This window comes from Meles meles, chromosome 5, assembly GCF_922984935.1.
Source record: "Meles meles chromosome 5, mMelMel3.1 paternal haplotype, whole genome shotgun sequence".
Lineage (NCBI taxonomy): Eukaryota > Metazoa > Chordata > Mammalia > Carnivora > Mustelidae > Meles > Meles meles.
Window position 1 is genome coordinate 117385934 of NC_060070.1, and position 16275 is coordinate 117402208.

Sequence of the window (16275 nt, forward strand, 5' to 3'; positions counted from 1 at the left end):
TGCGCGGCGGCTCCCGTCCCGCTGGGACAGGAGAGCCACCCCAGTCCTAATTGGTTTTCTACAAATTGCTCCCAGCTTTACAGTCCTAATGAATACCGTCCGGAGGAAATGTGTTTAGAGACAGCCCAAATTATAAAGCATCACCCTAGATAATTGTTCCTCCCAGTTCCAAGTAGCAACACCTAACTGTTGAGTGTGCCAGAATTCCTTTCTTGCTTTTTTTTTTTTTTTCAACTGAGAAACCACAACATTTTCCTGGAGAGGCAAACGAAATACCTTAATCTGCGTTTTAAGTAACAACAGTTATTCTCCTGTCTTTTCATATACATTAAACGACTCGCCAGAAAATACTTTGGTTTGGCCTCTATGTGTGTGTGCATGTGTGTGTGTTTGCCATTTCTCTAAAATTATGACTCATAGTCTGGGGGACAATGATTGATTTTTTCCCCACTTCACATAGCTGCTCTGAATTTCTCCGCACAAGGATGGGCCTGTTTATTCACTCCGGGCATCGCTGGTAGAACGCTAGTGTAAACAGCCCGGCAGCCCGGTGGGCTGGGGAAGCGGGCGCCCTGTGTTCTCCGCGGGGAGCGGGGATGCCGGGGCCGGGCCGGGCTCGACCGCATTTAGAGACCGCTGTCTGACCCCCCCCACCCCCCACCGGGATTTTCGATGCCGGCGGGAGCAGCGAGAAGCGCCATTGTGATGCCGGTGGGAGGGGTGGAGCCACCAAGTCCTGTCTCAATTTAGACTTCTCACTCCGCTTTTAGGCGCGCCCATTTCAGATTGCTAAACTCCAGAGTCAGGGGAAAAAAAAGCGGGGAGGAGGTGGAAAGCCACACCCCGCGGCGCCCGCGAATTTCCCCAGGAGCGGACGGTGGCCCAGGCTGACGCGGCCGAGATGCGGGGCTGGGGGCTCCTGAGCGCCGCCCACCTCGTGTGCGTGTGGACCTCGGTGCTGGCCGCGGCCCCCGGGTAGGAGCGCGGGGCGCGGGCGCGGGCGCGGGCGCGGGCGCGGTGCGGGCGGCCCTGCGGGCGGAGGGGGCGGTGGCTGTGCGGACGCGGCTGTGGGTGGAAAGCGGCCCCGGGGCGGCACAGCACAGCCAGGCACCGGCCGGGAGGGTAGACCGGCTGTCGCTGCAGCTGGGTTCTCCGCGGGACAGTGACTTTCTCCACCCGTGCAAGTTGTTGCAGCGTCTTTCTGGCCGTAGCGACTTTCTAGAGAGTCGTTTTAGTTCTAGTACACGTTGCCTCTGCCTTTCCCTCAACATTTTTCCCCCTCCCAAAGAGCGTGCCTTCTTTCCCCCAAGGCGTGTGATGTATTTTTTCTAACCGAGGTCTCTCAGCGGCGGCATTGGCAAGGTGTGGCTGAGGCGAAGTGGTTCGGGTGCAGACACCGTAGGAAGATAACTAATGAGACACCCACATTAATGGAAAGTGCCCCACTCCTACGGGTTTTTGCAGCTGAGCCTTTTTTACCCTCGGCTTGGGCAGAGAAAGTGCTGTTTTTGCTGACTTTTATGCACTGCTACATCTGGACGTTTTACCACTGGTTGTTTAATTTCTGATGTTATATTTCAATCAGTGGTATTTGTTAGGTGATGTTTTCTGGGGCAGATGCCCATGGATGAAGGTTTGAATAAAACTGGCAAAAGTGTGTGTGTGTGTGTGTGTGTGTGTGTGCGTGTGTGTGTGTTTAAGCCAAGAAAAAAAATCACGCTGGGATGAGGTTGTCTGTAAAGGAGAAGTTTAGAAGCTTGTACGTTGCCAATAACTTCTGCATGCCTCAGCGTAAGCCATTCACACTGAGGCTCATCCTGCGCTGTCTGTGGTTTATAAAATGGAAATAATAACACATGCTCTCCTCTAGTGGTGCAGGAATTACTGTATTAAGGTTGACTTATGGGAATTCTTGTTTCAGTAGGGTTTCAGTGCAGTTGCTAAATGGCGCAGTGGAGCCATATTGGAATAATTGGAACAATTGCAGTTGGCGCAGTATGAAGTCTATTTCACTATCTGTGAAATTTGAGCATCGGAAAAGAATGGAGATGTAAAGATAAGAAACTGTGTTTTTCTCTTCTTGGGAACTCTTTAGGCCTAGGTTTCTGGTGACAGCCCCAGGGATTGTCAGGCCTGGAGGAAATGTAACCATTGGGGTTGATCTTCTGGAACACAGCCCCCCCCAGGTCACTGTGAAGGCAGAGTTGGTCAAGATGGCAGCCAACCTCACGGTCTCCGTCCTGGAAGCAGAAGGAGTTTTTGAAAAAGGTAAGATAAACAGCGTGAAGTCTTACCCTTCTGTAGTAATAACTGGAGTATGTTAATGAAGCCATATGTAACAGAGAAACCCCAGAGTCTCAGTGTTTTATGTAGTACACTTTTAGTTTTTGCTCATGGAGAGTCCAAAATGGTGTTCCCGGATACTCTCCCAACTGGAGATTCACAGACCCGGGTTCCTTCCACTTTGTGGCTCCCTCATCATCAACATGTGGCTTCCAAGTTTGCAGGGGAAGAGTATGTTCTCATGTGGGAGGTTTTTATAGGATAGGCCTAGAGGAGACTCATGTCACTTCTGTTATTCTTCTGATGGCCATATTTAGCTGCACAGGAGACTGGGAAATGTAGGCCAATGACAGCCCAGAGGGGGAAATGGGCAAGGTGAACAGGCTGAGGCAAAATCGTATTTATATATAGTTTATATAAACCATATGTAACCATTTTTTTTATATTTATTGAGTGCTAAGGATTTTATTAAGTAGGCCCGTGGAAAGGAAAAGAGCTACACAGTGTTAAAAGTTCAGTTTTATGGAATATTTCTTAATTTTTAAAGTACAGGAAAAAAATGATGTGAATGTGGGAGTCATTGTAAAAGAACCCACATCTCTTAAATTTGGATTCAAATCTGGTTTAGGATTAAACGGGGTCAATGAATGTCTTCTTTTTTAATATGGAGGGAAAAATAATTTTGGGATAAATACTTAAGCCTTTTTCCATTAAAATGAACATTTATTGTATTTTTTTTTTCTAATTGAAGGAGTAGTATATACTCAGTGATTACATCCCGGAAGTAAAGGAAATAAACTAAAATTACCCATAATCCTGCTTCTAACTATAAACACAGTTAACTAGAAGCGTGTTTAGATGTTTCATCAGAGGGCAGAGACTGTGGCATAAATGCCTACAGTGTTAAGAGTTATCTTAAAAAATTAATGTAAGGGCACATAATGAAGGGTGGAAGGGATTCCACAATAGTTCATCTTCTAAATGTTTATCCTCTACCAACATACAGAAATTAACACCATCATGAAAAAAGGTAAAATCAAAGTTTATCTGTATCTGTGGTTTTGTTTGTTTGTTTGTTTTTGTTTTTTTTTCTTCCCACTGGAGGTCGACTGACTAGGGGAGTAAGTTTGGGATGGAAGTTAGGAAGAGTTCATGTGTATGGGAGCCAAGCCTCTCTGTCTTTCCTAGGAGTTATGTCAGGAAAGTGAGAGGCCTTGTTTCCCTGGAGAGGAAATGTAGCTTAGTGCTTAAGATCTGAGATTGTCTTAGCACCGGTTGTATGATCTTGTGCAGTTACCTGACTGTTCTGAGCCTCAATTTCCTCACCTGTAAAGTGGGGATAACAAAACTTACATTCCAGAGCAGGTATAAAGTGAATGTTAGTATCCAGCGCCTATGTGGAATTCAGCACCTGCTGTTAGTTATTATCCATAGTCATACTGAAGAACATCATGCAGGATGTATTATTTCCTTTTATATGAGAGTAGGCTTCTGCCTTCGCTATTGAGCTATTATTTCTGAAAAGGAATGAATGAATCCTGGTCTTACAATGATGGCTAAAGAAAATACTGAAGTACTAAGTTCGAGCAGACATTACTTAATGTAGTTGCACAGTCATTATTTATCCACTAAGAGTTGTCATTTTGGCTCTACTAGTGCAGTAATTTTACCGCATTGCAGAGGTCCAGAATAACATGGATGATTTTGATAAATATTTGGGCTTTGCTCCGATGTTTGTATACTCTTATTTTAGAATTTCTACTGCATTATCTTTCTGTAAATCTCCTTTATCAGTCTCTTCTTTTTTCTGCTAATAGTACCAACACTGTTGAGGGGGATGGGAGGACTCTGGCTCATTTTAAAACTTTTTTCTTAGATTCTTCTTTTGAGAAGAGAGTTGGTCCCATATCTCTGGGAAGTCTAAAATGCTCAAGACTGGGTCAGACAACACTATCCTGAGGGCAGCATGAATCTTTGAAAAAGAGAGAGAGAAAATGCATTTCTTCTAGTGGCTGTTTTCTGACTCTGTTGACATAGAATTTCATTGAAAATACCATTTCTGGGAGCACTCTCTCCCTTGCAAAGGAGAATGTTACTCCGTTATCAGAGGCTGTGAGTCATTGTTCTCAAAGCAGATGCTTCCTGTAATGTTAGGACTCAAGGACCAAGACATTTTTTTTTTTTTTTTAATCTGACTTCTCCAGTGGCATTTGTATGTAGACAAATGAGCATTTTAAATCAATGGGTCTTCTAAATCCAGAGATCCTCCCAGGATCCATTTTTTTTCCTCCCTTGCCACATAAACGCAAACAAATAAATACATTTTAGGTCTGATTATGTCATTACTTTTTTATGAGGGCCTCCAAGAAAAGGTTGCTTCTAATAAAGATTCATCATCCAGTAGAGCTGGGTAAAGAGGTATTATTCTGAGCGGCTGTTTCTAACAGTCTGTTTTAGAAATTCCTGGGGCAGAGCAGTGTTTCACCATAACCAGAACGCATTGGTAGCTTAGTTTGTGTCAGAAATGGTAATAGCTAAAGGATTCAAATTACAAAATATACTTTAAAAAAGGGATGGGGGGCGCCTGGGTGGCTCAGTGGATTAAGCCGCTGCCTTCGGCTCAGGTCATGATCTCAGGGTCCTGGGATCGAGCCCCGCATCAGGCTCTCTGCTCCGCAGGGAGCCTGCTTCCTCCTCTCTCTCTGCCTGCCTCTCTGCCTACTTGTGATCTCTCTCTCTGTCAAATTAAAAAAAAAAAAAAAATAAAAAATAAAAAATAAAAAAGGGATGGATGAAATTGGTGAAGGGGATTAAGAGTGCACTTATCTTGATGAGCACAGAGTAATATATGGAATTGTTGAGCCATTATACCGTACACCTGAAAGTAGTATAACACTGTATGTTAATTACACTGGAATTAAAATAAAAAAATGAAAAAATATAAATGAACTAAAAAAAGAAAAAAGAAAAGTATGGCTTGTCCTCAAGGAAGAGTTCATTTATTTATTTGACAGCTATAAGGAAGATTTTATTTACATTTCCATCCATGAGGCCAGCAGCACTGATTACATTATAGTTTATTAATTTTTATTATTTATTTATTTACTTATTTATTTATTTTAAATTTTTTATTTTTAAACTAACATATAATGTATTATTTGCCCCAGGGGAGTTTATTCATTTTTAAATATGTTTCTCCATTTATTGGGGATCAATTATGAGGTTTCTTGGGTGAACGGCAGCCCAGAAAAAGTGTTTCTACTAGACTTTGTGGCATTCTATAAAGGTATATCAATGCCTCTTCAGTGGAGAGATTCAGACACAGAAGTGTGCTTGCCATTATCACCACCAACACTACCGTCACCGTCACTCTCATCGCCACCATCACCATCATCCCCTTTATACTGAACAGAGTTAGGTTCATAGTCTTCTGTCGCATGAAATAGTTAAGTGGACCCAATTAACAAAACATGGTAAGAGTTCAGCAGGTAGTAATTACCAGAGGAAAGATGATGGAGTCACTTTTGAAATCAAATCAGATTTGAAATAAAATCAGACTGCATGTTGGGTGGAGAGTGAGTCTGTCCCTTCATTTCTTTCCTTCTTGGTTTTTATCTTTTCCATTAGTGAGAGGTTGCCCTGGAGTTCCATGCCAGATCAAGAAAAAAAGTTGAAGAACGTTTGAATTCATGGGTCATAAATGAGAACTATCTTCTCATCTGTGAAGCCATATGGAATGATTGAATTATTTTTGACTTCTTTGAAATTGTTATTTCCGCCTTATCCCCTCCTCTTTCTACAGTCTGAAATGTTCCTGTGTAAACTTTCAGTGTTTCTCTTGAGTGAGAATATGAACTCACCCTTTCCCCTCATTAATGAATTCATTGTCGGTGCTTCACGTAAACCTGATTTAAGTAAAAACCCTAAACAAAATGTCAGCGGAAGCCGTGGGTGCTCTGCAGGGCATCTTGTGGTGAGTGCCTGCTGGTTGGGATGCATTGTTTAACTATTTATTGGGCCAAGCCTACTTCCATCTTCCCACTGAGGCATTGGCATGAGATGTCCTCTATGAGGGAATGTGTCTATATCCTTTAGTAGTTGCTTTTTCTTTTGCTCTAAAATCTTGGAGAGTCAATGCGGTGTTTACTCCCTACTTTGTAAGAGTTGTAAATTCTTCTTTGTCCTTTATTGTCTTTCTTTCCCACGTTGACAAGGGGGTATTTTATTTTCAATCTTGATCCAGTAAGGGTGGGAAATCAATGCTTCTTAAGTTTGAGCTATTATCTGAAAGATTTAAAAAAATCATCCAGTTCAGTTCGGATGGCTTTCTGGTGGAAACAAAGCTCTAGAACATACGTTTCATGGCTTGTAGATCAAAATCATTCTCGTGGTTTTTATGAGAGTAGATTAATTAGTGTAGTGTGTGGGCGGATCTCCAGGACAGGTTTTCACAGGCAGCTTTGCCAGGAGAGCTGAGTCTGAACTTGTAGGTATGTGAGAATTATTTTTAAAGGGTGTGGACACTTCATTCACATGTCTTTTCTATTGTGATATATATATATCTCTGAAAGATAAAGGACCACAGTGTAGTCATGAAGCCAGGCTACCTGATAGTCCTTCCATTAGTGGTTGTATGGTTGTGGGTAGTCATGATCTCACCGGGCTTCAGTTTTATTATCTGGAGAATAGTGGTTCCTGCCTTATGCAATTACAAGGCTATTGTACGGATTGAGTTAGGTAACATGTTGAAAGGCACTTAACACATAGGAATTATTCAAGAAGAGGGTAGCTGTTGTTATTAGAAAAGAAGAACAACAATCATGACAGAGGCAGTTATTAATCATCAGTTGGGGTAATGTTGAAGTGGGAACCCTGTAAAAGGCACATCACTAGGAGGAGCTGGGAAAGGGATTTAACATATTAAATATTGAATTTCCTTATAGTGCCAGGGACTTAATGCACAATACTTAACGTCAATAAGCTTGTGAGGAAGGCACTATTATCTTCATTTTAGAGATGACGAAACTGAGGCTAAGAGAGAAAAAAAATAGTTTTCCAGAGTTAACAAGCTAAATAGTGAAGCCTGCATTTGAAGTTGGTTCTGTTGGTTCTGAATTTGAAGGTTGAGATCGGATGGAAGAATATGACATAGTTTTTGTTTGCCTTACTTTGGGATATTGATACAATGTCCTATCAGTCATCTTCCTATAAAGTTATCATCACATTTGCTTGTGGTGATTTAGTCCTGGATCTAACGAAATCCAATCTGGATCTGAAGAATCACAATGCAGTGCTAGTTCTCTACCCACTTTACTTGGAGCTTTATAGAATTCTGGATCTGGATGGGACCTCAGAGATAAGCCAATTCAGTCACCTAATTTATGGCCAAGGAGACTGAGGCCTGGTGTTGCCCAAGGTGAACTCACTTATTGGTAGCAGAGCTGAAGACCTGACACATCCCTAAGTTTGCAGGCCAGTGCTATTTCCATTACACTCTAGGAAACTTTCCTAACATATGGAGAACTGTGTGTAAGACCTAGGATATATTTGCAAATGTTGATTTTTCTGATATGGAAAAAAATAAGGCTAACTAAGGAGTTTTAAAATGCTTACCTGCATATTCGTGCAGGTTTCTTATTTCAGCTCAAGGTGGAGTTGCTTTTTATGGACTAATGATTCTGCGTGGGGTGGGGCGGGCGAGGAGGCTCATGGATCTTTCTAACACTAAATCCTGTTTCTGGGTTTTTCACTGTGTGAGTTGTGCTTATTAACAGCACAGACTCAGGGTGCCTGGCTGGCTCAGTTGGGGAGCATGCAACTCTTGATCTTGGGGTTGTGGGTTCGAGCCCTTCATTGGGTGTAGAATTGGCTAAAAATAAAATCTTAAAAAAAAAAAATGCCATGGCCACCCCTTTAAGACATGGATAAGGTCTAGGAATCTACATTTTATTTCAAGCAGTCATCACAAGTGATTCTTAGCCACATTAAAATGAAAATGACTACTTTTTACTCTCTCATGAATGGCTCCTGACCAAGTGTTAGAAAGCCTGAGAATGAGAGACATGCCTTTGCAAGTCTGTGATGATTCATGGCAGCTGAGCCAAGCCCCTCCCAGACTTCTGTATTTGCTTTCAAGCAGCCCCCAGCTCTAAGCATGGGTGTTCATTTCAAGCAATGGAGAATCCTATTTTGGGGTTTGATTATGAATCAGTGATTGAGTGAAGCTGAAAGGGAACTTACTGATTCTTTAAACTCCAAGTTAAACATGTGCTGCTCCTTTTCTAACACAAAATGAGTCACTGTCCCAGTGACTCACTGAGGAGTTGTGGTGGAAATAGAAATCAGATCCTGTAAGAATTTGGGCTGGGTTACTGTTTGATCCTTTATGTTGCTAAGAGGGCTTTACAATGCTACAACTAGTTGTTTGCCCAATGACATTTCCCCCCACTAATGTATTATTTCCAGATTATTTGTTGTATGTAATTGTGGATGAATGGGGGCAGGTGGGGAATAAGAGAAAGGAAGGATTAGAAAAGTTTCAGAGGTTCTAGAAGGGTAATGTATATTTAAAGTGCAGAAGGCCTGAGTCTTTATTTCTTGTTTTTATATAAAGAATTCAGTGTGGTTTGTAAATAGTGCTTCTTGTGTATGACCTTGTGCTTGGTGGTGTTACCTTTTACATCCAGAGCTATACAAATGTCCATTCATATGTGTTCCACTCCTGCTGATGTATTTGGCATTTAGTGGGAACAGTCATTTCACATACTAGGGGAGGGAAGGGTGTGCCGGAGGGAAGAGCTGACGGCTGGGACTGGCAGCCATGGGGGGATAGAGGTTTGTGTGTCTGTTTTCTGAAAAGATGCTGCATTCTGCTTTAGATATAAGCTTGGGGAGACATCCAGGTGGAGATGTACAGCAGATAGTTTTGAAATTGTAGCTAGGGAGAGAGTCTAAAGCACTGTTTTCACACAGGCAGACAATACTCGGAGTCTTGGTTGGAATGCATGAGAGGTACAAGAGAGACAAAACTTATGGAACAAGACTGGTGACAGAAACTTGGAAGAAGGAAAAGAAATCAGTGAAATGGATGAATGATGAGCAGCCAGAGACAGGGATAGATTGAAGATGGTGAGATGTTTCAGAAGCCAAGGGAAGAACGTCGTAAGAAGGAAAGTTTTGATAGAGCTGGGTGTCCCAGAGGGTCAGAGAAGAGAAGAGGAAGACAGAGAAAAGGACATTGGGTATCCTTAAGTGAATGGTTTTAAGTTGAATGTTGGGAGGCAAAGCCAAGTTTAGGTAATAAATGGGTAATGAGAAAATATAAGAGTGTAGACCACTCTTTACCGAAATTTGACAGTTGAAAGGAGAGAGGTAGATGTTCTCTTAAAATGCCCAGTAGAGAGGTAAAAGTCATTGATGCAAAAGGAGGAGGTTGATAATTCATGGATAAGAAGTCGTGGGATCAGGATTAGGAGCACAGGTAAGTGGATTAACCCTTAAAACAAACAAGCTTTTACTTTTTGTTTTGATGCAAGAAAGAGATTGAAAAGAATGAATAAAGAAAGAAATATTTTGAGGTATGAACTTGTAATGAGGAATGAAATTGGAATACAGTTTCAGGAAAAGTTTGTAGTAGTTATTTACCTGCCTCTAAATTATACACATTTGGTCATCTCTTCATAGGGAGTGGGGATATACATAATAAGTAGTAGCCCATTGGAAAGAGAAACACAGAATGGAGATAGTCCCTTGTGGTATCCAAATGGATCCCTGCTGGTTTGTGGGATGTTGGAATGCAAGGGCGGATACTTGTATTGGTATCAAGGGAAGGAACACAGGAGAACAGAGAAGAGAAAGGGGCATTGATGGTGGTAGTGTGCTTCCACTTGAAGCTTGAAGGGATCGGGTAGTTATTTTATTATTGCCATGGGATTGTCAGCATGAGTAGGAAGTGGAATTGTAATTTATTATCTCTTGGCCTGGGCTAAGGTGATCATCAGATCAAGGTGCAATGACAAAACTTGAGGAGAAGGAAATTATAGTGGGATCTGGTCTTACTCTGTCTTTTTTACTCTTCATTTCTCTTAGGAAAAATTCCATGACTTGACTTTCTTCCTTTGCAAGGGTGAGGGTGAAATTGGCGAAAGAAAATTTGGTGGAGGGAGTTGGGTGGGGAGTAGTGGGCAGGTCCTTGGGTCTTTAGTTTTGAAGAAATGACTCATGAATTAATCTGAAAACCAAAATGGTAAAGAGCTTAGAGCTTAGAAATAAACAGGGAGTTACATTCTCTTAGGAGTACTTGGTAGCTTCCTTTTGGCAGGGCAATGCTGGGAATTTACATTTATGGAAATGTAGATGGCAGAAATGATTTAGTATTATAAATGTAAATTTTGCTGAAATCTTGTTAAATCTTCTCAGAAATATAGTTGAGACAGGGCATTACTATTTTGAGAATTCCAAATATTTATTAGGGTCAAATTATATGTGGCACAATATTGGGTGGCATAAATATTGGGCTCTTCACGGGGATGCAAAATAGGTTTCTTTTCATGTGCCATCTCAAGTTGATGGTAGAGGCTGCTTGGAGCGCTCTGTTGATGGTGTCAAGGTCAAGACTGGGTTTACCAGAATAGGGAGTAGATGGATTAGCTGTGTCTGCCATGGGCGTGGGGATAGGGAGTGTTTTATGAATGCTGTAAAGAAGGCTGTTGGGTTGAAGAGGGATGGACTTCTACAGGGCTACATGGGGCTTGAGGTAATCACAACATGGATGAGAGAGAAAAGGTGGAGGAATGGGTGTGTTCAAATACTACCACAAGAGTGCACTAAGTACAGAGGAGGGACAAGGAGGAAACATGAGATTTTGTTGGGACCAATATTTTGGAAGTAATATCCAGGTCTGTTCTGTATAGTTTGGGAGATATAGTGAGTCAGATCAGGGCTCTAGAACCATACTGGAATCGAACCCTTAGCACTACCTCTTATTACCTAAGTGGCCTTGGACAGGTCACTTCATTTCATCTAATCTCAGTTTCTTCATTTGTATGATGGCAATAATAATAGCACCCACATTAGAGCATTGATGTGAGTATTAAATGAGATAGTACTTCAGACCTGTGCTGTGCAATATGGTAGCCACGAGCCACCTGTGGATTTTGAGTGCTTAAAATGCGGCTCGTACAAGTTGAGATGGGCTGCAAGTAAAAAATACACACTGGACTTTGAATACTTAATACCAAAAAATGCGACAAAGCTGAATTTTTTTTAAACTGGTAAGTTTTTAATATTGATTATACCTTCAGGGATAATATTTTGGGCCTATTGAGTTAAATAAAATTTAATTTTATCCATTTCTTTTTCTTAAGTGTATTGCTTTAGAACATTTATCATGTTGTCTGGCACCTGGTAAACATTGGAGAATGCCAGCTGTGTCATACCTAGCATTTCCTAGTATCACATGTTATTATTGATGCCACGCTTATGAGCAGCAGCTGTGGCATCAGACGAGGTCTCTGTTGATGGCAGTTTGATTGTGACTCAGCTGGGCCTTCAACCTTACTCCTTATCCCTTGAGAAAGGAAGAGATCTCTCTAAAAAGAGCACCATCCCATAGGGGACAGTAAACTTTTCCAAAAAAGGCCAGATGGTAAACATGGTAGGTTCTGCTGCCTTATGGTTTTTTGGTGTTTGTCCCTGTAGGCGCAGAGTAGCTACAGAGACAGTGCATAGTAAATGAGTGTGCTCATGGAACTCTGTGGACCCTGAATTTGGAGTTCATGTAATTTTCATGTGTCATGAAATATTTTTTTTTCTTTTCCCTGCTATATAACAATGCAAAAGCATTCTTTCTTAGTTGACGGACTGTAGGAAAGTTGGTGTGGGCCGTCTTTGGGCCATGGGCCTTAAACTGCCAACCCTGCCATTGTAAACGCCCGGACATTCAGTAGCCCAGAGCCTTGTTTGACTCTTGGTTTTTCATCTGTTTTGAACTCAACATTTAGTTTATACTGTAACATTGTATTTATTTTACTTTTAGTGGGTTTTGTTTGATCTGTTGATGCTCAGTGGTCTAACTGGAACAACACATTATTTATGAAACTCCTGTTTATTGGGATGTTTGTAAATAAGGAGAGGCAGGAGAGAGAAAAAAATTAAAGGAGTGTGTAAGAGGCCAAAGGAGATATTTTTGCTTTGTTTTACTCGAAATGCTTGTCTTTTCTGTATAGACTGGATGCACTGAAGAGTTACTTAGCTTTACAGTGACAGTAAACCGCGAAGCAGAAGCATGTTTTGAGGTTTTTGTCTTCCACGGTTTTGTAGAGGGAAACCCAATTTCTCGCTTTGTCTCCCTGTGATCAAAGAAAATGCTGAATAATGAGAGAGTATTTAATAACTTGGTAAGGAGGTCCAAGTTTTCAGCCAGGATAGTGATATACTTTAGTTTATATTACTGAATAGCAGAGAGCTACCAAAAATAATTAAACAGTAAATATTAAGTCAGACATATAAATGTATACATACGTATATATATTTGCATATGTATTCATATACATACGTACATATACGCATATATATTTATATGCATTTAGTGGAAAAGCTGTTTTTTTACCCATAGGGACTGTTTCTGGATCTGTTGGATTTCCCATTACACCTCACCCCTTTCCTTCAGCAGTTCTCCCCAGAGCTATTTGGTGAGCACAGATGTCAGAAGAGGCAGCATATGGTTTTATAGAGTGTGTTTAAAAAGCTAAGAGAAGGTTCGTTTTTGTGTATGCTTATTATACAACTTAAAAATAGCTTGACTCTATTTGTAAATCAAACGGCCAGCTCTCAGGCTTGTGCCAAGTGTGAAGCCTTAAAACAAGGTTTCTTTTGAGTGGCTTCGGCAGCGTTGGGAAGGAGAAAGCATCTGAAAGGGTTCTCAGATTGACTTTCTGTGGTTACACACAAGAATGACCTGAGTCCTACAGACTTATCTACAATAATGTGGAGAAGGACTTTTTGTCCCAGAGCGGATCTTTTGTCGCGATTTAAAGGAAACGCGAGTTAGTGTTTCTAGAGGTGGTGCCTGTTTCCCGTGTCTGAGGGGAACCTTGCTCCGAGGGAGCAGAAATGGTCACAGCAGTTTGCAAATGTTGTCTATTTAATCTTCAACCTAGCAACAGCACAGAAAGAGATCACCCTTGCGCATCTACATTCCCACCCGTGCGCTCCCAGCTTTAGGTTTTGGTTGTGTAAATTATTGCTAGAACGTTAGGACTTTCACATAAGACTGAGTAAGTGCCTAGGACATTCCAAGCTGCGTTTGTAAATTTGGAGAGAACACAAGTTGAAAAAAATGTCAAGTACTTAAAGTTGACCTTTTAATAATGACACATGAGACCAGTGAGTGGGCTTTAAACTGGATCTCTCTACACATCCTTGGAGCCACTCCCTGAATCTAGCAAGAATTAGGGGTGGGTGGGACATCTCTGTCATGATGCTCTGGCTTTTGGGAGCAGCTTCTGTTTCTGGCCCTGTTTTTCCTGGGTCTGTGAACAGACACTGTTATGTGTCAAAGTAGTGAGAGCCAGGCATGCGGCAACCTCCTCTTCCAGTTTTTCTCTAATGAGAAAGCCCCTCGAGGGTTTGACCCAAAAGAGCTACATTAAAAAAAAAAAAAAAAAAAAGTTCTATGAACTGGGCTTTCCTGCACTTTGAATCTGGGTAGCTGGTCCCGAGCTTCTGAAATGCTTGCCTTCCAATTAATCAATCTACTGGATTTATTTGGATCATAGATTCTCAGCTGTTTCTTTGTTTGTTTTGTTTTGTTTTTTACTTTCTCCTTGTTTAGTGTCTCTTAGATAAAAATAAATACCTCTGGCCCCCTGCCCCAAAATACACACACACACACACACACACACACACACACACACACACACACAGTCTTTGTAAATTTGCCAGTGATGGGAGGTAGACTGCGTGTCAGGCCATGATGGAGAGGAAGCACATTGTTTCCTCCAAGTCACAGACCTGACAAAATGACCAACCCCGATGATTTATCCTAAAGTAATGAAAAATAAATATCTTTCCGTAATCGAGGGTACTGGTTTGTTGGGGCTCCGCTTTCTGCAGTTTAATTTTGCCCATTTTCTCCCAGAGTGGGATATTGTGGTGGATCTGTGCTGTGGCACCCAGGTAGAGCCCTTTGGAGAAGAAGGACTGGTTCCCTCCAGCTCCTGGGAGCACTGTGGCATTCTGCCCTCAAAGCCAGCCCACTTGGGGATTGCATCTGCTAAGAGAATCGCCTTGCCCAAGGGGCACCCCTCCTTGGGTGAAGGTCCAGCCCCATCCCCCTGGCTCAGGACAGTTCTCAAGGGTCTTGGCTGTTTCTGAGAGTGCGTGTCTTGTGAACACACCTCTGGAGCCTGCCTTGCAGCTCTGCCCACCACCCCCCTCTGCCCTCCAAGTCCTATCTCCTCCCTTTACCAGGTACTGAATACAGCAGTACTTCCCACAAAACCCCTGGCTTCCCTGGGGTCCCAGCTATAGACATATGTGGTTATTTTTAACTTTCCTTTGAAGAGGGATTTTTTGGATCTTGAAATTAACTTCAAATGTATCAGAACTGTAGTATGAGGAAGTGATATGAGAGTTGGGAAATTTTCTAGTTTTTGTATCCTTTTCAGAAGTTTTCGTACAACGTGAATTATTTTAAAATTAGTTCTGCTGTTGCAGTACTTATAGCTGAACTCAAAAGGTTGGAGCAACATGGATAAAGAAGAATCCCTATAGGTCCTTTGATGACTAGCATAGAGCTGAGGAGAAGAGTCCTCAGATAATAGAGGTTTTGAACCTCTGTGATGGAGGGGTGAGAATGTGCACAAAGGACTCTCTAAGCAGGGGAACTTTTACAATAATCAAGGGTATGTAGAATAAAAGCACAGAGGTAGGGCACCTGGGTGGCTCAGTTGGTTAAGTGACTACCTTCAGCTCAGGTCATGATCCCCTCTGGGGTGGAGTCCCATATTGGGCTCCCAGCTCCGCAAGAAGTCTGCTTCTCCCTCTGACCTTCATCGCTCTCATGCTCTCTCTCAAATAAATAAATAAAATCTTAAAAAAAAAAAAGCACAAAGGTTCAGCTGGTTGTTCTGTGCTGAGAGGGAGCCCAGAATGATGATTTATGGCTCAGATCCAAGAGCCAGGCTGCCTGGATTAGAATCTTGGCTCTGTTACCTCTTTTCTGTGGGTGACCTTGGGCGAGTCACTTAATATCTCTATGACTCAGGGTTCTTATTTGTAAAATAAGGAAAATAATACTTAATAGGATTATGATGTGGATTAGATCAGTTAATATATGTCATGCTTTTATAACACTATAAATAGTATCTATTATTATTTATATATTATTGATATAATATATTAAATATATTAATTTACATTATTAATATTAATCTATACTTAATATATTTATATTATATAAGTATATTATTTATATATTATATATTATATAACATATATTCAATTATTACTGAATATATATTATTATTATATTATTATTATATTTAAAAATTGCAGGCAATCAGATCTAGCTGGTTGTTTTATTGCTTCTAAGCAGAAATGTGAGTCCTCCATCCTCCAGACTAACATTGTCCAATAGAAGTATGATTCTACCATGTATGTAATACAACATTTTATAATAACCAAAATAAAAAAGTAAAAAGTAGGGACACCTGGGTCACTCAGTTAGTTAAGCGTCCAATTCTTGGTTTGGCTCAGGTCACCATGTTCTTGGGGTTGTGAGGTCAAGCCCTGTGATGGGCTCTGTGCTCAGTATGGAATCCGTTTGTCCCTCTCCCTCTGCATCGCACCCCCTCTCTTTGCTTGCTTGTGCACACAGACTCACTCTGGAATAAATAAATGAAATCTTTGAAAAAAAATGGTAAAAAATAGGGGTGCCTGGCTGGTTCAGTCAGTGGAGCATGTGACTTTTGATCTTGGGGTTGTGGGCTT

At 41.4% G+C, this 16275-nt stretch overlaps 1 protein-coding gene across 1 annotated transcript in view; it reads left to right on the plus strand.

Moving 5' to 3' along the window:
• The first annotated feature begins 662 nt into the window (after positions 1–662).
• Positions 663–16275, plus strand: part of CD109 (CD109 molecule) — a 135665-nt gene continuing 120052 nt past the window's right edge. The window contains exons 1-2 of the mRNA XM_046006356.1: positions 663–975; positions 2096–2268. Coding sequence (XP_045862312.1) covers positions 902–975; positions 2096–2268 — 247 coding nt within the window. The 5' untranslated portion in view covers positions 663–901. The remainder of the gene's footprint in view (positions 976–2095; positions 2269–16275) is intronic.